This window comes from Pezoporus flaviventris, unplaced genomic scaffold (assembly GCF_033815535.1).
Source record: "Pezoporus flaviventris isolate CSIRO_AGI_PZ_B2104156 unplaced genomic scaffold, CSIRO_AGI_Pfla_v1 ptg000031l, whole genome shotgun sequence".
NCBI lineage: Eukaryota > Metazoa > Chordata > Aves > Psittaciformes > Psittacidae > Pezoporus > Pezoporus flaviventris.
The window spans coordinates 50536711-50559147 of NW_026892579.1; the positions used below are offsets into that span (position 1 = coordinate 50536711).

General features: G+C 41.9%; 1 protein-coding gene across 3 annotated transcripts in view; it reads right to left on the reverse strand.

Annotated features, from left to right (window-relative positions):
- Window positions 1-440: 440 nt before the first annotated feature.
- RUNX2 (RUNX family transcription factor 2) overlaps window positions 441-22437 on the reverse strand; it is a 162406-nt gene continuing 140409 nt past the window's right edge. For all 3 annotated transcript variants that reach the window (XM_061460988.1, XM_061460986.1, XM_061460985.1), the window contains one exon: window positions 441-2784. In XM_061460988.1, coding sequence (XP_061316972.1) covers window positions 2102-2784 — 683 coding nt within the window. In that variant the 3' untranslated portion in view covers window positions 441-2101. The remainder of the gene's footprint in view (window positions 2785-22437) is intronic.

Below are 22437 nucleotides of genomic sequence, written 5' to 3' on the forward strand. Positions count from 1 at the left end.
AGCTGCACAGTAAGATTTTCTGATTTTATCTGTACAGAGGAATATGGTTGCACATCTTGCACCAATCCAGAAAACTCCACTGAGATTTTCATCAGCATTGGGCCACGAAAAATTACTGTTCAAACCGACAGGGTAAATCAAGTAAAACATTTAAGTGTGGGAGAATATGAAATTTATTTACTACCATGCTAAATTGAAAGAGGGAAAGATGAGTAAAAATGAAAATATTCCTTTTTTTTTTTTTTTAATCACAGACCTTTACCTTTTCTTTTCTGTCCTATATTTTGTAATGAAAGAAGGAAAAGTGATGATAAACTTTACTTTTGCTTTTTTACTCTATGGAAACTACAACAGCCAAGTCAAAAGCCAAACTGTTTTCGAGACATTACTTTTATCTCGTTTTGTTGAAACACATCAAACTAGAAAGTAGTGCAGGCCATCTATGAAATGTCTTTCTTTTCACCTTTTTACTAAACACATCAAAGGAATAAAAATCTGATCAGCCCTAGAAAAGAACATGATCGAACAGGACAATTGCTTTGTCTTTCAGGAAAACACAAAAAATTATGGATAGGTTTATATATAAATATATATGCAGTAACCAAAACCTCAAATTCAAATACACCTGAGCTTTGCAGAAGTTTGTATATTCATTCAATCTTTGTAGCTTAGGCTCATCTGTAACAGAAATATTTTCAAATAGACAGAATACTTCCTCTTTAATCTTGTCTAGTGATCTGTCTGTTTGCCTGGGTTTTTCCTAGAGATGGCCTCAGATCATGATATCTGAGGGCTGCACGACTAAATTAAGGCGAGATCATACCCAGCTTCACAGGGGCCTTTATTTTCTCTTGTTTGCCATGAGCATTTGTTTCATTTTAATTCATTGGGATGAAAGGCAGAGCAGCCACATAGCCTGGCTCAGCCTCCATTGGTCCTGTACTTGGCCCACCTTTGGGAAAATACCTGATTTTGTCTGATGGTTATTTGCTCTATGGGCAGACTGTGGCTGAGATGCATAAAACGGCTCTGTGAGAGCTGTGAGTCTTCTTTCCTGTGGCTCTTCCAGAGCACCAAGTACATCCCAACCTTCATCTCCCACATTTGGTGCCTCTTGCAGGCCAGGCAGCATCTGAGGGTACTGCACCAGCTACTCTTCAGGTCACACAGTATTGGAGGGGCAAGTCTTGGATTCATGCCCAAGAGCTCTTTTCCCCATCCACAACGAGGACTGTTTGAGGTTTCCCACTTTCAATGCCACCTTTAGGCAAGCCGCTGCAGCTTGGCAATAGGGAAAAAAGATGGTGAAATGTCAGGATTTGTGTGTGCCTGGATAATTGCTGCAAATTAGCTTGGCCCATTTATGCCCTTGAAGAACCCCAGGCACCACTGGCAAGTAAAACAGATACACCTCAGCTAAGTGCCTTTGGTTCACATTCTCTCAGAGGACAAATCACAGATGAGGCTGTTCAGACCAAGTGCTACTTAGACAAGTACCCTGCATTGTATTTTGAACAATTTATCACAGCCCTTACCTGTGTCAGTAATTACAATTACCCCTGAGATATAGTGCCCCGGAAAGAGCTCTAACTTAACAGAGCTGTGCTATGCAGTGTGAATGGAGAGAAACTGGATTTTTTTTTTTCCAGAGTTTTATTGTGTTCTTTCATGTCTGTGTGCCCCCACATTGCTCAGGGGGCTTTTGTCACCTCCTTGAGCATTTTCTCATGGGTAGCTTCTCACCACTTCAGATTATCCACATTGTCTACGTGAGACCTCACTGACTGCTACCAGTGCTCATGTGGTTAATGTGTGACAGGAGGGGAGCAAGCACATCTGAAAGGAATGCAAGAAATATAAACAATTTTATTAATGAGACCACAAAGCTATTTGTTTAATATATGCATCCATTTACAGGGAGCAAATAAACAAACAAAAAAACCCACCAAGCCACCGGGGAGACATGATTGGTGTCAGAGAACACAGCAAACTGGCACAGATCATGTGGGTAGGTTTGGGTAGAGTCCCTTTCTTCTGCCATGGGCTGCGCCTTGCTGACATCGACCCCTACAGGCAGGGTGAGCGGGTGCAGAGCCCGGCACTAAGGAGGTGGGGTTCCACGTACATCCTGCTGTGGCGCCAGTGATGATGCCAGCTGTGTCAGGGCTCGGGCAATGATGGAGAGATGGCTGTTCATCGTCCGCAGCTCTGCCAGGATATCACTCACATTTGCCGATGCCTGCTCGGAGCTTGGGGGCATGGCATGTGCAGCTGGTGGAGAAGAAGTACCCCCCGGAGCCCTTTCTCCTATAGGTGCTACCTGGGGACTTCCATCACGGGCAGGGTGTGGGGGTGTGCTGCTGCAGTGCTTCATACCTTCCAGGGAGCCTGTTCTTGTGGGTGGCTGGTCTTCCTCCTTCCCTTGAATGGTGGCGAGTGTTGCAGAGGCAAGGAAGGGCAGCCAGTTGATGAGGTGGGTGGCACTGCCAGATGAGACTACCGGCAAAAAAAGTCCAGGGTGCAGGGGTGGAGTAGAGGTGGGTGGTGCAGGAAGAGAAGGGAGGACAGGGTGAACTGTAGCAGCAGAAGCTGATGTCGATGGTGCAATAGGAGGCAGTTTGGGATGTAAGGCTGCAACACAGGCAGGTAATGGTGGGGAAAATGATGCAGTACCAGTGTCAGAGGAAGAGGAGGGTGACGTTGCAGCTGTGAAAGGCCCAGGGTCTTCAGAGGTTGCTGGTGAAGTGGCAGCAGGTGGTGCATCAGGTGTGCAAGGGTCTGAGTCTGCAAGGAAGACACATCATGAGCCTTGACTTACATGTGTACTTACATACACAGACTGTTGCTTGCTGTCACTTCAGTGGGATGAGGCCTTTTTATGAAAAGCGGAATTTCATCAGCTGGTCGTGGTACACTACAATTAGTGTAGGACAATTAGAATCTGTAGGCCAATTAGAAAAGCATAGACATACTCAAAGACAAGACCCCACTGTAGGCAAACATGCAACTTAACATTATAAATCTAAATTATCTTTCTACTCTCATTCTTTGTAAAGCCTGTGGACAGGCTTTAACATTTTCTGCTTGACATCTACATTTTTCTGGTTGATGTCTCATAGGTATGCATTAACTAGTGAATTACCTATGGTGTTTTCCTGTCCAGTCATGGAATGATGGTAATGTCCTAACTGACTCAGATCTCCCGGGGAGATATGAGGGCTGGACTGCTGCTGCTGGAGCCAACATTAATTGCTACTTCATAGAGGGTCTCATCCAATGTGATCTCATCCAATGTCCATTAAAGTCATTAAAAACATGCTTGCTTGGACTGAGTCCAACATATACAGTGTAGGATGATAGAGCAGCCTCTGGGGGAAACACAAAGACTTGTAGAGCCACATTATGGCCCAAAGCGCTCTACCCACTGTGCCCAGTTGGTAAACTCTGTATTGTAAGGATGGTTCTATCCTTACAATAATTCCAAAAGCCAGAAATATGATAGGAAATGTTAGTCTTTCAACAGCCTCGAGTAGCTGCGTAAGTGGAAATACCATGCCACGCTGTAGATCTTTATTTTAGCATTGGGAACACATTATACAGAAGGTGATGAGATGCTACAGGAATGGTCAGAGTAAGACAGATGGATTTTAAAACTACTTCTGCTGCAATTCAGTGCAAGTTTTAAGGCACTGCTGTGGATACAAAGACACAAATTAATTGATTTATCTAGGTTAAGACAACCTAGAGAAAGCCAAGCATGGAGGTGTTAATACCTTACTATTATTATTTCTGGCATCTAAAAAATCTGATGTGAGAAATTCGTTTTTATCACTGGCTGGTTTGTTATTCAGATAGCAAACTGAAACTGTGAGTCAAAATCAAATTAAGGTTTTTCCCTGTCATTTGTAATTCCAGACCAATTGGATATGCAGCCAACATAAGTCCATCTTGGGACCACCATGTTTTCCCTAACTAAACACACATGGAGGGGATTATGACACAAAATTCAGCATGCACTCATGTCCCTGAGACATTTATGGAAAGTTACTGCAGGTTCCTTGAAACTGTTTCCTTCCTTTGTGTACTGGATTTTTTCCCAGCACAAAGTCCCTGCCTACACAGGAGCTCAACCTTGTTCACCAGAGGTGGGCTGAGGATGCTGGATGTTGAGTTTCCAATGTGTTATTGATTGGGCTTTGCTTTTCAAAACAAAAACAAAAAATAAAGCACAGTTCAAATACAGGTTCCACTTCCATCCAAACCACCAAAGTTTGCAAAGGGTGAGATGAAAGGTTCAGGTTTGGCTCAACCGTAGTGTTAACCAGAACAGTGTTTATGGTCCATATATAGCATAGCTAATCCCTGTCCACACTGGCCAAACAAACCAAGTTAAATGTAATATTCTTCCATGCATTGGAGAGCAGAGGAAGCTTGACAAACCTTAAGGTAATCTGGTTTAGCATCTGACAAATAAGTGTCACAAGTGATTCTTAAATGAATTAAAGAGGAATTTGAGTTAAAATACAAAGAGTAGTAACTAATATAGACAGAAATAGAGACAAAAAATCTGGTCACCAAAGGCTGCAATTTATCCAAACAACATGGCTTCCCTATCAGAAGCCACGGTTTTGTCATCCCCTAATCCCCCTTTTAGATTTATTTATTCCATGCAGCCTTTTAAACACATCTTGTTCAGCTTGATCAGGCTCCCATACTTCCATCTAAGACATTCCACATGGGCATCTGGGCACCCATACAGGCATATCCAGGACATGCGGAAGCTGTTGCACTGCTCACATCAATGGCTGGGTATGTGCACAGCTAACATCGTGCAGCCCATGCGCCCAGAGCGAATGCCTGCCTGTATGGGGTCTGATCCAACTGCTCAGTATCCAAACACACAAACTGATGATAAAAACTGAAGAATCACAGCATCACTGAGGTTGGAAGGGACTTCTGGAGACTGTCTAGTCACAACCCCTGCCCAAAGCAGTGTCAGCTAGGGTAAGTAATTTTTTTTTATTGGGAAAAATTGCTAGGGCATATTTGAAAGAAGCCCAAGAATACGGAACTCCTAAGCATGGAGCAAGCTACTACAGTTGCTTATCATATACAACATGATGGTTCTACTTATTTCCTTCCTCTCTAAATTTGCTTGGTTTATCTGAATGTCGCAGCTCACCACAACTCTAGTGCTTGCTTTTTCTGCGCAGCCCCAGCAGAAAGAATGTCTTAACTGGAGCATCCAGGTACACACATTCCTTCGGGGTGTTAGATCTGCACATAGACAGAGCTGTAGCTAAGTGGAGTTGGATGGATGACTGCAGAGAAGAGAGATGTTGAAGACACCTTGTCTTCAAGTGGCCTTCCCTAAACATATCAACCCACCTGTGCATGGTCACTCGGCATGCTCCACTACACCCAGCTTTGAGAAGATGGGTAGGTACTATGGCACACTCCCACATGCAAAGACAGTTTGATCAACGCAGGCTTGTAGCTTAGAAGAAAAGTTATTTCACCAGTTAAGGAAGTTAATCCTGGACTCAGAAAACCTGCTTTGAGATCCACTTCATCTGAACAACTGAATTGTAAGTGCCTAGTGAAAAAATTCCAGGAAACCACCTGAATTTTCTATGTTGCATGTAGAGGGAAAGCCCCCAAAGAAGGTTTGGACACATAGGCTGTATCTCTCTGAGCAGCCTCAGAGCCACTTTTTTCTACTGAGCACATAGGGAGCTTGGCCTCATCCTTCAGGAGCACTGGTTTACTGAGATGGGATTCAGATCACCTTTAGATTTAACAGTCTACAGTATAGGTGTCTGTATCTTATCTAATTCCCTCACCTTTCTTCACAGTCAGTGGATTAAATAGGTGTAGCATCATCTCCTTATTGCTAGAATGAGAAATACTTGTCCTCATCTCTTTGCTGGGAATAACGAATGATAACTAACTTGGACGTGGGTGTCATTCACTGAAAATGCCTCCATTTTAAAAGAGAACTCCTACACCAGGTACATAAAAATAAGATGGGTGCCCAGCTTAGAAAGAGTGGATGTCTGACATTCACTTACCCTTCTGATCTACTAGGGATCTCTCAAAGAGAAAACAATTACACGTTTTTTGAGTCACCTATTTGCAGGTAATAGAGAATACTTCTGCACTGCCACCTCTGAGAGGACCTTGGGGTGTCAAGAGCTCACAGGACTGTAAATAGGCCAGCTGATACAGTAATGAGAGAGAGAGCAGAGAAGCACCTCCAGAAGAGGATTTCCTGGTACTTGTCCTGCCCATGATGATGAATATTACCAAAAGATTAATAGGCTGCCCTGTGAGAATGGAGAAACTAAAGTTATTTTAAATGCATCCATCTGTATGAGAGGAGCATGCATTTAACTTTTCAGGCAGTCTTGGTTATTTTAACTGCTTTTGTTTTAGTACTGATTTAATTTGCCTTGCCACCAAATTGCTGCAAACTCTGATTTCTTAGTCTTTTGTTAGCTAACAAAGGAAAGGTCTGTGGAGAAGAAACCTTGAGGGAAAAACATTCTAGCACACTGCATGGGATTCAGTTTATCTAACATTAGCCACTCATCTGGCATATAGCACAAGGCAGTCACCCTGGCTCCAGCCAAGAAAGCAGAACCTCTGGAGACAAGCCATCACAAGCTATCAGGTCCCTAAGAAGGGTGGGAGGATCATGCTCTAGCGTATCACCCCCCTCCCAGCACTTCTTGTAAGATGAAGTCAACTATCTTAGATGGGCTGACGAACTTTTAAATGGATGAAGTTAGGTGAGCTGGATTTCCCACTTTACATATACAGATGTAGCAAGTAATTTCCTATCAAGTCAGAATAGTAGACAGTAGTGCCGCCTCTGCGTTCCTGTGGAAGGCATAAAATCATGGAGATAAGGTTTAAGGTGCAAGAGAGTAGAAACTTAGGCCGCTAGAGTGCTTCAAGAAATGAGCTGGTGCTTCAGAAGGTGATAATCTTCCAAGTGAGTCAGCACTTAGCAAACAACCAATTTCAGTGATAAGGGTATTAAGATGTTGAAATGAGTAATGCAGTCCCTCTTTGCTGACAAAGTAACCTGAAGGAGGCCTTTGTGCATTGTCCTTTCTGCTTGGGGTTATGAAGCTGCTCTAAAGCTAGCAGCATCTGCACGTATGCCTGTGAGACCCAGTGCGTGCACGCACTCCCACTTCATGTTGCAGCTGCTTCCCAGGAAACCCTAAATTTACGCCTGCCTCCTCTTTCTGGTGAGAAGTGAAACTGAAGTCTTAACAGCTTGTGGTAAATGAAAGTCCAACAGCAACATCTCCGTAAGTGAGGGCAGCACTGCTTTTGCATGGACAAAGTATGTATTTGGAAGTTGAAGCTGAAGCCATCCCTTCTGCACTGCTCAGGTTTGATTCAGATACAGAGTGGCATTGCTTCCCACTGCTGGGCTGCGTCAATCTTAGAGGGGTTTCAATCTCTAAATCAAGTTTAGAAGGAGTCAATGTACTGCACTGGACATAAAGACTACTAGAATAGCAAAAGCATCAATGTGAGAGCTCCAGGATCAGTGTTTGTCTAATGTGTGATATCAGAACCTGACTTTGGTTCTAGAGATTGTGTCTGGCATGATTTTTTTCTTGTTGTATGAATTCAAACTATCTCTGAACACTCACTTGCTTTTGAGTGAAACTTAGAAAATTCATAAAAGCATTAGGCAGGCTTATTGTTAATTATTTTTAGATAAAGCAAATCCCATTTAGATCCCAGGAGTCCACTCCTCTCTGCATACATGGATATATCCATATATTAAGATGCTGCAATCTTTAATGACAGAATTGGTTTCATGTAATTAAATATGATCACTCGAGCTTAGAAGTTTTGAACAAAGTATTAATTTGAACAAGTGTATTAATAAATCACAGTGTTCAAAATCAGCGCTATTCCTTCAGTTTGCAAATTCAATATCACCCCTTGCTCCCACAATAAAAAACTTTAAAAAAAAAAAGGATTTTGGAACTAATTGTAAGTTACCAGAACCATGCTGTAATGCATTGTGTGGCAAAGTCTGTCCCAGAGTCCAAGACATTTCCCCAAAATACCCCAATTCTCTCTCTGTGCTGTCAAATTACTGCTTGAGTCATTTCAGCAAGGCTCCTTTCCTCTGGTCTTTTACATTTTAAGCAACCCAATAACAATCTGCAAGCTACTCTACAAATTCTAATTCTTTTAAAAGTTTTTCTGTCTTCATAAACTTGTGCATCTCTTCAGAATATTTTTCCTTTTTTTTTATTTTTTTTTCTTTATTATCATGTTTTTATTGTGGTCTGTTTTGGGGCCTGTTTCTCTTCTTTCAGGTACAATACACCAGGCCTCTCTGGACTGGGCTTTATGTGACTAATCACATTATGACTCCTGTGGAGTGGTGCTCTTTCAAAATTTCTTGAGTAATAGTCTGTTATGAGTACATACTTATTCCCATGTCATGCGAACAAATTTGTTCTCACAGTTTGTCGTGGGCCATCTGCTTTTTCATCTTTGTCCCTGGCTTAAATTCAGTAGGATTTTATTCACTTCCTGACAAAATGTGCATTTTTACACTCATTTGGGACCAGATTTTCCAAGAACCTGAAGTCCTTCTTTGACGCCTATGGGACAAAGCCAGACTTTTTGAAGTACACTGCAGCTCCCGCTATTTTCTAACAAAGAAGAGTCCCTGAGGATGCCCTGACATCTCAGTGTGGAGAAGGAATGGGAAAAGAGGAGGTAGGCACATTGGAGAGGTAATACTGTTGGGCAGCAGGCAATTCCTCATGACAGTGTTCATTGCCTAACACATTTTTCCCGCTGTGCTCAAAGCACAGCACAGACGAGTCTCACACTGGCTGCACTTTATGGGGGCCGGACTGAAACACATGAAAAACTAAATGCCTTGACAGAAGTCCATTATGCAGCCAGGAGCAGAGACCCATTTCATCTTCCCCATCAACTAACGTTGCCAATGCATCCCTCTTTTGGCTCCTTTACCCTGCCCCTCAACTAATGCATCTTCTTAAATTGGGGAAGCCTTCTTTCCCTTCCCTTTGCAGCACAGAAATAAGGCACAGCAGAAAAAAATGTTATGTTTAAGGAGACTTCCAGCCCAATCCTCCCTATCGCCGTGCACGAACATCTTCTCCAGCCACATGTGCTCCCTTCCCAGCAACTTGCTGAGGATGGAGAAGTGGCTGGGGAGACTAAAATAAGACTGACAGCTACTTCTAGAGAACTAAAAGAAACAGTAAGAAGAAGAAAGCACTATAACTGATCCAACCACTTTGTCCATTTTGTCTTGTCAATGGTCAGTAGATGCTGCCTCAAAGGAAGCTATCAAAAAGTCTTCAATAGCAGTTACACCACAGTCTGTTATAGGAAATTTTCCCAGTGTTCCATTAATGAATCAGGGTTTTGGACCAGGACAAACGTTTACACTGTTGATGATCACCTTTTACACAATACAGGCCAACAAATTTGATTTAAGATCAGGCTCAGCAACTGTATGGGCTACAACTCCAAGCAGAGCTGGTGCTTAATTACCTCTTTGAATCTGGCCATTAGCTACACCAAAAGGTTTTTCCTGTCTTGAAGCAGATATCCTTTCCAACATGTTTAATTCTTCTGAGAGTCTTGTTTTCTTTCCTTAATAAGTACTATTGTGTTTCTAACTGTCCTTATTATGGTCTTAGTAGCCTTGTAAACATCCCATCCATTTTTAATTTCTTTCTCTTTTTATTTTTCTTCTTCTTTTCCTTTTCCTTGTTCTTTGGCAGTGTTTTTGGCCTCAATTAATTCCTGTAGCAATGATTTTCTCAGGTTAATTTTGCATTGTGTGAGGAAGTTTTTCCAATTACACAGCACATTTTTTATACCAACCAGCCAGATAGCATTGTCTCTAAAACAGCATCTGTTTCTACTCTTTTTACCTTTCTCAATAGCATTTTGTGCCTCACATGTTCCTAGAATAAGCCTACGACCACATGAAATCCAGCAGGTTCTAAGGCATACAAAAGAAAGGATGTATACTTTTAGCCCAAAGGATGGGCCAATGAGGAACATTATAGAAATAAATCCTGAAGTTCCAGATGTTTTGGAGGTTTTTTCTTTGCTGCTTTGAGATTAGTTTAATTTCTTTACATATATATATATATATACATATACACTCTGGAGATTTCAAAACAGATTCAGATGTTAATCAACCAAATGTACTTATATTAACCTGCTCTGTTTTTCCAGGAAAAACACGAGACACACCATGCAATATTATGGTTTTAGTAGCCAGTGAGTCAAGTCTGGAAATTCAGTACGCATGAGTCAATGAGATTTCAGGTTCCTACAGAGTGTCCAGCAAGGACATTGCCAGCAATGAACAGGCCTCTGTTGCCTGGGCTGATTAATGAAACAAATTACATGCAGGCTGGGTTACCCTGAGGCTTTGCCATATAATGCTTTAAATGGAATTGTCCCTCTCGAAGGCTTGTCACATCAGTGCTCCCCTCTGAAACACAGCAACTGCACCTTTTCCTCGGTATTTACCCCCTGATTGCCCCAGCCCAAGGCTTCTGCTAAGCCTTAGAGTCTAATGTAAGAATTTTATACCATAACAGACCAATGGTCCAGCAGTCCTCATCTTGTGCCATTGCTCGAGCTCTGAAAACTCACCACAGAGTGGAAGAGACAACAAAAAAGAGTGCAGGAAGTCTCTTCTCCTGTCTTGAGCAGAACCGAGGCTGCTTGATGGGCAATGTTTGGGTGAAAGAGGGAGATGCTGAGTAGAAGGACATGATGAGACACAGCACAAGAGAATATCTCTGCAAGATTAGCATGGCTGATGCACCGCCTAAGAGTCTGCAGCCCAAAACCTTAGAAGCTAAAGGTGGATGCTTTGACTGTACTATAAAGGGTCCCTGTGTGAGCTGAAGTTGACACGGGAATGATCTTGCCTTAAGTATGCAAGAAAAGTAGGAACTAACTCATGGAATTCATTAAATTTTCACGTTTCCCAGCATGTTTCACTCCCAGAGGCATAGTGCCATTTTTAGGAAAATAATCTTGTAACAAAAATCCCCTGAAACTGCACAGCTTGAGGTGCTTTTTCTCAGCTTCATACACTGAGGAACCATATAGGCTATATCTTTCCTACAGAATTAATCTGGGTGGGAGACAGCCATACATGAACACCTGACTTATACCCGTTTGGACATGAATTATTTCCCTGAATGGCCCTACTGCATCTTTGCTATTTGTGAGCTTTCCTGAGTGTGCCATGAGAGTCGAAGTGGAGGCAGCCTGTCTCATAAATTTTGCATGTACATACCCTGGGATTCTTTCCCAATCTCTTGTGTCAGATGTGGGAGAACTTGTTTACTCCAAGGAAAGGCTTTTGGGAAAGTCCTGAAAGATTCAACTCACCTGTGATCAAAACTGGGTCCTCATTGCAAAGCGGGTCAGTGCCAGCCTGTGGCCAGACAGGACCCAGGCTGCTTATCCCTTTCTAAGAGCTTCTTAGCTAGAATGGAACCACCTCCCAGGCATGAATGAAGTTTTTAACACGTGTGGATTCAGTGCCGGGAGATGTACCTTTCATCTTAGCTGCCGTTTCAGCTGCTAGATATGCCCAGGCAATCATGGCAGTCATCATGGAAACGCTGTCTTCAAAAAGACATTTTGTCTCCAATAACATTTTCATTTTACACCCAAGTCTAGCCAGAGGTGAATTCTTTTGTTTAATGAAGAGTCACAGCTCCTTTGGAACAACATGTTCTCCTGTAAGCTGGGTGAGCCGCTGGTTTTATTGAAGAACAGTCCTGCAGACCAAGACAATGCTGTACTTCACTACCCTTTTTGAATTGCCACTCTGTCATTTCCCCAGAGGAACATGATCAGCCGACCACTAAACTCTGCTTTAAGATCTTATGCCCGATCTAAATGAGACAGAATGAAGCCCTGGAGAGATTTCAATCCTTGCTTTGTTGAAACAACATTGCTTTGTTTGGAATGTATTTGCCTTTGTACTGGGGAATGAAAATGCAACCCAGTGCCCAGTTTTGAAATACATAAATACAGTGCTTTTAGTAATGTAGCATATATAAAGAGATCCACAGCATATGCTTTTTCTTACACTCCCCTTTTTCTTGGAGATCTTCAGTTTTGAAGCCTTCAAGCCTTGAGCCTAGTGACAGCTCAGAGGAGGAGGAACATATAATTTCTGTGTTACAGGCTGGCACAGTGATCCAGTTAGGAAATCTGTAGCATTTCACGTGAAATGAAACCCAGACCTATGCTTGGAACAGTGGACTCAGCCTTCCCCTATATCCAGTTCAATTACAGAAGCCATGATCCCCACTCACAGCTGAAGTCAGTGGTCATCACTGCTTGGCTCCCAGCTCTCTTTCTTGCTTTACTTCAATACCCTTAGATTATGCATTTAATCTAGGGATATATTCCACCATCTTTTCACACTATGTTTGAATCCTGAGCTGGCAACAGCTGGACAACTGAAAGAATTGGACTATTTCCTACCCTTTCTCGCAAATTCCCTGTTCTTTCAATGCATCTTGGGGCAGAGATTCCATGAATCCAGGTCCTTGCTTTTCCATTAACTCTGTATGGCACGACGCCTTTAGCAGATATGTACCAGCAGTCAGAGAATTTGGGGTGTGATGAACATGAGAAGGATGGAAGAACCACCCTAGGTGCTCCCCAGTCCCTCGTCCCTCCACCTAACCACTCTTCCCACCACATGTCCTCCTGAATAACTAACTGGAGGAGACATTCTCCCACTTGGAGAGCAAACAGAACACGTCAGCCCTGCATAAACAGAGGTACTCTTGTCTCTCTGCCTGAGCCTGTGTCCTTTGATCATCACGGGTACCAACTCCCATCTGATATTTTGGGCTGTGCAGGGTGGGCTTGGAAGCTCACTGGGTGGAGGGAGACACCTCGGCAGGGCACGCAGGAGTGATTCAGCCACTCCTCACTCTGAGTCAATATTTACCCAGCGGCTCTGGGCTTGAAGGAGGGATGGTCTCTCTTTGGGATCGCATTCCCACCCTCCTGAGCGAAGTAGCTGAAGCCATGAGAACAAGAGGGTGCTAGTGGCCTTCTCCTGGGAGCATCTCCTCTCTTTTTTAGGCTGCATTTTGGATGCAAACGGGCACGCTGTGGCTGTGTCTCTTTTTCTTGTTTTTTTTCTAATTGTAGTCTGGAGTTTTCCTTAATGGGACAGAGAAGTCTTTGAGACTGGAAATGTGCTCTTCTCTTTGTTTCTGGTAAGACATAACACTGTCCTCATGGGACCGCACTCCAACAGGGAAATTTTAGTTCTGCCTGGCTCAACTTCTTGCTGGCCTGTGGTCTGATTGCTATTTGTCACTGGGACTGCAAGCACTGAGGAACAGAGCCTGCCCTCACTGCGGCTGCTCTAGTAGACTGGAGCCCTGAATTTGGCTGGGCTTCCCAAGCATTCCATGAGGCAAATAGTAACACCAATTTCAGACGGACACTGTATTCCTTGCTTACATTCCTAAAGGGCTGTGTTGTGCTGCTTTTGCCTTGTTCTCCACATTAAACATATTGCTAGATTTCACCCCAGGGGTTGTTGTGTCCTGCTGGTAGATGATTATATTCCTCTGTTTGAGACACTGAAGATGAAAGAGCGCTTTGAGATCCCTTTTGACAGATGGAGATATCCTTCTGGCCCAGTCCCTGATACGATTTTGTGTCCCATCCTACAGATTCTGGTCTCATATATACCAGTGTTAACCAGGAATAATTCCACTGGCATCAGTGTCATTATACCAGGGTAATCATGGGAGAAGGAGAAGAAATAGGCCTGCAGGGATTTTTTTTGTTTTGTTTTGTTTTGGGGGGGAACCATGCTGACTGCAAAACCACAGCAAAATTATTTTTAAATGAGAAAAATTTCTTTAAGACAGATCAGCCTCTTAAAAAGAGAGACAAATGGAATAAAATGCTGCAGTTCAGAAAGTCCTGCAGTATTTGGGAAATGGATCAGTTTGCTGCAAAACGCGGAGTAATTACCCAAATCCAAGAGAGTTGCAAAAAGAGAAAGACCCAGACAATGAAGTTGCTTATGAATTACATTATCAAAAGTTCTCATAGCACAAGAGATGAGATCTTACAAGCAAGTTTATTCTCAGCTTATGCATGGAAAACTATAAACCTCAGTAAGAACCACTGAGTAAACCTGAGAAAAGAAAATGACTGTGCCTGGAAATGTTTAGGAGATTATATTTGTCAATTAATGAAATGAGAGGCCACCGTTTGCAGCTCGATGCACAACACAGATGTACACAGGCTAAGTCCAAAGAAGGAGACTTTTTCTTTTTTCTTCTCAGTAAGAGGAATGCAGGGAAATTTTGTTCTGTGTTTCATCTGCAACTGATTCTTTTCTTTCATAAAACATGGTGATTATTGAGAAGAGAAAGTTTGCTCTGCGTGGCTGGGCGAGGGGTCACAATTACTCACATGACCAGGTTCCCGTTTGCCTTTAAGTTTGTTGATTTTGCTGACAAGCCTTTACCACTTGGTTTCTTAGTTGCGTCAGCAGCTTTCCCAACAGTGCAGTGATGCTTTTTGTGTTACACTGTGCAAACAGGAGAGCAGCTCAAGCCAAAACATACACAGCGAGATTGTACTCCCAACTGTAAGCAACATCATCTTTTGCCTAAGTTTGCATCCAGCCTCATGGTTTGGACTCATCTCTAATAGAAATACACAGGTATCTATCTCCAATGACACATTTTAAAGGAAAAAGGAATTTTTTTAAGGACACAATACATGCACCTTGTCAGGGAAAGCTCCTCCCTATGCCAAGTTTTCTTAGAAGAGCCACTTTCTTTAAGTACAGGACTGCCTTAAACAGGGCAGGGAGGGGGATTCTGGCAGCATCAGGAATCTTCAGCATACCAAAAGGAAGAAATACCAAAGGGGCAGCTGCCTTGTAAAAAGGAGGGCTGCTTGATTAACTTTATGGAAAGAAACAGAGCTGTAAAAAGACAGCATTTTGTCTTTAACAAGGACTGCAAATTGGAACCTAGCCAACTGGGTAGTCTGCGCTAGCCCAGGACTATTAGGAGACCAAGGTCAGAAGGAGCTCAGACGCCAACAGGAATGCAAGGAGAGACAGGCTGGCGAAGCCACGATGTGGAAGAGCTGAGGTACAGCTGCTGACGTCCATAAATGACTAAATGAGCAAACTCATGCAGGATCTCAGCTTAGAAGGGAAGGAAAAAAACCCCAAACAACAAAACCCCACTAGATATCCATCTACAGCTCTGTTGCATAGACATAATGGTACCATCACAGAGAAAGGGAGCCCACTTGAGGATGACATTGCCACTTAGTCTCTCTGGGCATTAGGAAAATGGTTATGCCTTCAGAAATGGCTACAAGAACCCCAAATCATCCCTGCATAGCTTGCACTACAGCTAACATTTCAATACAAAAGCAGCAGAGGTTTGGAATAAAATACACTGTGTAGGATGTCAGATTGAGCTACTGCACTTGGCCAGTCCCTGTGACATTATAATTAGAGATGGGGCTTGAATCAAAGATCCAAATGTGGAGCAGTGCTTTCAGTCAGCCAAGACGCGTGCACCAACACTGTCATTATCCTGAATTTTGTCATTTATAACAGAATTGAAGCACTGCAATCTTCAGGACATTCAAAATTTGGGTTGAGAGAAAACCCCAAATTTGGTATTTATCGCTGCTCTCCAAAGCCCAAAGTCTGTGAAGTGCTTAAATACATAGCTGGGAGACATGGAATCTTGGGAGCTGCGCTTGTGAAAAAAAGCTGCCTGAAGTTGAGCTTTCCAGCATAGAGACAGACCTCAATTTTTTGGACACTCCCAAAAAAAAAGGAAAAAGAAGTAAATAATTTTAGCTCCATGTCTATCTCAGACTACTGTGGCTCTGATGAGAGAAGAAAAGTGAATTTGTCACAGAAAAAACAGCCCAGCAAATAAAAATCTCAAAGGAGAAAGTGATTAAAGTGATTTAAAATATGTAACCACACCATGACAGCTGCCAGTGAAACCTAGCACTTTGGGGTAAGATCTGCTAGTCCTGCTGAGCACCCCATGTAGCTTGCTTTCCTAGGCTGCTGGAGTATTCCCTGCACTTGAGCATCTTGAGTTAAAAGTGCAATGTGAAATGTCACGGTTCAAACGAACTCCTTGCCAATGCACTGTGTGTCAGCATGGAAAGTATATATTGTAGCAGAAAATGGCTGGAGAGTAATGCACAAAGCAATGCCCTTGATCTTAGAGGAGTACAGCAGCATGGATTAATTTAGTATGCCAGGCACAGACAGTCAAGGGTTGTAGATCCCCTCTTGCTTGCCAAGGGAGCATTAGTAATCAATACCATTTTGAACACCCAATCCATGGCAAGGCCTATTTTGGGAAACCAAAAGTCCAGTGCAATGCCAAGTGTCTATAAAGACCCCAGCAAGCCCATTATGAAAGTTCATACTTTTGCTGCAGGTCATTTCTTTTCACCCCCAAACTTCCTGATGCACTGTAAGGACAGCCACTCTTGGAAAAACAAGAAGTCTTACTACCTGTTTGTCCAGAAGCTGTTCCATTAAAGGCCAGATTATCCTGAACAGGTGAGAAAGCACTTAACTTTTGCTTAAATTCACAGTTTTGTCTCTTTCTTATATGTATCCTGCGCAGATACTGTATGAAAAGAGCTATTCTAAAAAGAATGGCCTGAAAAAGTATACCCTACAGCCATCACATAATTTTAATTCCTTTCTTTATCAATAGAGGCAAACCCCTCAAACTTCCCAGATGCTTACTGCAGGTATAGCAAATCTTTGAGGCTGATCCTTCTTAGCTCAATTGGGAGCAAAAACATTTGGGCCCTGCACTTCTTTATCATGAATTTTGCTTCCTCCCATGAGCCCTCAACTCCAAGTGTTTTGTGGACAAGTTTGCAAGAACAGTTTTACTAAGTTTTGCCAATGTATCATCTGCACAAGAGATAAGGAGTGCATGCATTACCTCTTCCAGTGCTGAATTAGATTCATTTAGCAAAGTTGAAATCAACCTAAATGTCTAATAAAATGTATAGAAAGATAGGATTTTATCCACTGTGCACTAGGAGTGGAACCAGACCCTAAAGTAGCAAATTTTAAGAAAAAACTATGAGATATGTTGATCAAAGGTGGACCTGTACTTTTATTTTAGCAACAATAACCTGAAATAGTGGTGCTTCAAGGTTGTGGGGACTAGGTTCTTCACTTCCTAATGCTGTTGATATTCCTTACAAGTATACCATAATCTGCTGATAGATAAATAGCCCCGGGGCCATACCCTGCCATCAATTACACTTCCAAGTCTGAAAAATGCGCTAGCAACTCAGAAAGGTCAAATTCAGTCAAGAGTCAATGAGACTGAGAACAGAATTTGGCTTAGAGATGTAAGCGAAGCATTTCCCTGACACATACAACACGGTACATTTCCCAGGATTCATTCTTCCTACAGAAGGAATGTGTGTTTTCATGGTTTTGAAGATGAATTAGGTTACATTTTTTTCCTGATGGGCAAATACAGGAAGCTCATCTCTCTGCGATGGCTCGGCTGTATCATCTATAGATGAAAAACCTCTATGATCTGCTGATGACAGTCTTACCTCACTATAACAGAATCTCCTGCCCACCTGGAGAATATTTAACTATGATATATGATGATAATTTTATTTCACAGGAGAAATTTTATGTAGTGTCCATTTCTTCTGGGAGAAATAGTGAGGCTGACAGGTGGAAAATCTTGAGCTGTTGAACACTTCAGTGGTTAAAAGGCAGGTAAAAAGTGAGTCAGGAGCTCTGATTTTAATTCCTGGATGTCTAATTGATTTGGTTGTATGGACTTGGGTATCTCCTTTGGAGCCAGAGTCCTTAAGCCACTAAGAGCTAAGAATAAGAATTCCTGTTGGCTTCACAATTTTGCTGTCTCCTAAATTTTCCCTTCCAAATACAGTAAGGGTAATTCCTCCCTCCCACTGACAGAGCAATTCTTAACTCCATGTTTGCAAAACTCATTGTAAGTTTTGGACAAAAGGTGTTAGAGGAACACAAAACAGATTTGACACCTTTTTTATATAGAGGGCTTTTGAGGTTTCCTGTGATTGTCCACATATTTGAAGATTAGTTAGCTTTTCAAATGGATTATGCAAAGTGAAAGCCTGAAACAACAGAAGGTTGGGATCAGTGACCCAGAAGGTCCTTCCAGTCTTGTGTTCCTGGAGGCTTTTCCAAGCCATACCAAGGACGTTAAAGACTACTTGTGTGGTCTGAACTTAACACCTTCAATACATACACCCCATTGAATTTTTTTGTAGCATCCATTTAATGCGAGAGCTAGGACCTCTGTGGAAAGGTAAGAGAAAGCACATGCCACAACAGTGACAGAGCACCACACAAACTAGCTGACAGCTCAGGAAACTGAAGTGGTCATGCATGTCAAGAAACACCTTAACAGACACAGCTTCATCTCTCTGGCCTTGAGATCCCACCTCTAGAAGCATCACTTGTGTTATCACTGCCCGTTCCGTCCTGGACCTCCCTTTTGAAAGCCAACAGCTAGTAGCAGTTATGATGGTGATTTTCTGGTGTAGACGCCTGTCCATATGAAACTCATCTGGAATCACCAACCTTATTTTCTTGTGGCAATTTACCATCTTACCATATGGTAATGTTTTCGGTAATGTTTTGGGCTGGATTAAAATTAGTGATGCAGTGATGTAAGATGCTTTGATCACGCTCTTAGCTAAGCCTATACTTTACCTAGCTGGAAAATAGGTAGTGGTGTTGTTTCCTAGTGTTGGAACAGGTAGGTGTTAAAGATGAATTCAGATAGGCTCGCACTCCCCCACCTCCAAGCCTATCCCATCTGTGGAAACCAACAGTTTCTGATGTTAAAATGTGCTTTGGCAGCCAAAATGTCAACCACATGCCACCTCTGAGAAGGCCACAATTCAGTGGTTGCACATCAGACCAATCAATCTGTATTTATAAGGTGCTTTGATATACGAGATGAAAAGACACTATATAAATGCCCCATTCATTTAGCTTACATACAGTAGCAGCAAACATAAAAATCATGACCCACAGGGTTAGAAAGGTGTATTCCTGTTTATTAATTGAAGACCACATAAAGAATGCTTGGTTAAAGTGTTCCATTTGCAGTGGACATTTCAGTGCTGGTCCCGCGAATGAAAATAATACTGGAAATTTGCATGGGCAAATGGTATAAACATCAAGTTTGCACAACCAAAACCAAAATTCTCCTTAAAACTGCAGAAAAAAACTTTTTATATGGGAGTATTCCTTGTTCCCTACACACCAATGGGAAGTGAGGCAAACAGTCCTTTGCCAGATCAAGACTACAGTGAAATAATTATACTAGCAAAAAAGAATTTTACTGACCATCAGCTACTCTGCAACTTAGTATGTGTCACACTTAACCACCTATGGGTTCACTCTACATCTGTTTCCCCTCTTTTATGCATATAAGTGAGTCTTTGGATTTCTAGACCTGTATTCCTCACTTCTGTCTCTGTGTATCTTTGAGATACATGACCCTCTCGGTTTATTTGGAAAGCTACGTTAAATAAAACCTTTTCTGTCTGTCATCTCAGTAGTCAAGTGCTGAGTCGATATCCATTCACAGTGCCTGGGAGCATGCAGTGCCTTTCATATATCATAACCATAAAAATAAATAAATTACAAAGCAGAAAGGAGATAAGGCACAGGTTTAGGCTGCCTTTTGAAGATTTATTAAAACAAACTGGTATTTCTTATAATGTGCATGTAACCAGAATACATAATTGACAATGATAATCATTAACAGGTACTAATGTTATTTCAGAACAGAGGACGGAATGAGACAGACTAAACCTCCATGAATGCAGTAGAGGAAATCCAAACTGCGATAATTAAATGCAAATAAAGCCTGGGGGCAAAAATTCCTGTTCTTTCTAAGATAAGAGAAATGTATTCCTACCATCTATACTTCATTTATTTCTCTTGAAGACTCTAATTTGTTTTTAAGCTAATAGATCAAACATTCTTGTCACAGTTCGTACAACTGTCTCAAATATGTGAGAAGTACCCGCCAGGCGAGGACCACCAGCAATTTTTATGATTTCTTTACACTACAAATATTTGGCAGAACTGAAATCACCCAATAAAATAAACCTGTGGATTCATCTGCAGTTTTAGACTCTCTCCAAGTATTTTTTGGACTCCTTCCCAAAATAATTGATGTTCATGATATTCCAATATCAAATGAAAATATGTCCTAATTTTCATGTCTCACTACCACCATCTGTTATTAAAGAGAAAGTAATTTTTTTCCTAATGGATCAAGTGGCTTGGAGACACCCATGTGGTCATGAGTGAACCTTTGGTCCAACAGTGCTTTGGGTCTTTCATGCAGTTAGGTTGGTGGGATTAGGACATAATGCAAAGGCAGAACCATGGAGCAGTGGTGGTGGAATGTTGATTCTTTCAGTACCAGCATTGTCTGTCAGCTGGTGCTCAAAGAGCCAGCAGCAATGCAACATGGGTGTCCCCATCTCTCCAGAGGAAAAGAAGCTTGAATTTGATTATGTGCAAGAATGGCTTTAGGGAAAGGTTCAGGATCCTCTTTGGAAATGCCTTTGGCAAAATGAATAAATAAAAGAATACATGTTTGAAAAGTCTTTCCAGCTCTAGTGACATTGCAGAGGTCTTCAGTGAAAGCAAATCATCAGTACACAAATGTTGCAGTCACTTCTGTGAAGTTCAGATCAACTAGCTGGTACTTCAGGAAGTCAATAGCTGAGTTTTACATACATTCAGCTCTTCTTAATATTACACCCATGCATTTATAATACTGAAGTCTTTCTCCTCCAAACCAAAGATGAATTAATTTATAAATCACCCAAACCTTCTGCCTCTGTCATTGCATTTGCAACCTAACTACATCACCATTTATTCATCCCACCAAGGCGTACCAGACAGCCATTCCTAAAGAGCTGACACTGCTCTTCCCCATTCCTGCGGATGTTTTTCTCTCTAGAGGTCTTGAGCTGCACAATTTTAGCAAGTGCTTCTTGCAATATGCCTTTTAAATCTTACAAACCACTGTAAAATCTGGTGCACGGCATCAATTTTAGATGTTTTCCAGCAGAAAGGAGCATGGCTTTTGTTTCCACCAGCCTCCTGGCTATACAGTGCCTTGTGGGTATTAATTTTTAGGGTTATCACCCACTCTGATTTAGGTAAAGCACCCTAATTTTATGAGACTTGTCTCACACCTTGTTAGACTAGCTGGCAGGCTGGTTAATATTGACTAGATGGCAGAAGAAAAACCTCTTTATTAGTACAATGCTGAATTCAAACATTGCTATTGCCCATGGATTGAAATGGTATCCTTTCTGATATAGCCACGTTGCTCCCTTCACAGCATTCACATGAAGTCAAGAGAATGGGCAGGTTGAGCTACTCAGAAATTTCTCGTTTTGCTTTTTTTTTCCTTTTTAAGGAAAAACTTTATTTTCCCAAAATGTTTCCATTTTCCCTAGGGATAGATCAAGGAAAGTGTTCAACTTGGGGTCAATGTGAGATGAAAATTGTTCAGGTCAGGTCTAAGCAAATTAAAATTATTGTAGGTCAAGCCAGCCTGACATGAATCTGCTTTAGCTGGAGTTACACATACATGATGAGATATGCATATCTGCTGTGAAGAAATGGAGATTCACTCCAGCAAGGCAGCCCAGCCAGCAAGAAACAACCAGAAGAAAATAACTTTCAAGAGGTGAATGGAGAACAACTGAAAATACTGCTATTTAAAAACAGCCCAAACAAACAAAGTATTTCAAAATATTTCCCACATTCACAATAAAAGATTTTACTACAAGGATCTCATTCTACTGCAAGTTTCCAACAGTTCAGTTTGGGATCCAGATTACAGATGAAAATGACTGTTTAAAGGCAGGACACAAATCCAAATCTTTGTTCTAGTGACACATCTACTCACAGATATAAAACTGTTTTGTTAACTGGCAGGGAATACTGGATCATGGTGGAATTTCCTGTGTTTCATATCCCACATATATACTATCATTTCTATATCACAGAGGGGAAACTGGGATTGCATGAGCACTGCTACATGGGCAATACAGAAAACAGTGCAAGAACATTGGAGGGTCTCTAGTTATTAAAACTAAACATCTACCAAAAAAACCTCCCTCTGAGGTAAGCTGTCTTCCAGGACAAGATCACAAAGGCACCACATGAAACTATGAGTGGAAAACTGAAAAACAAAGAAGAAAGGAAGGACACGGTTCTTCACAAAATATGCATTGAATCTGCACGATCATCTTGTT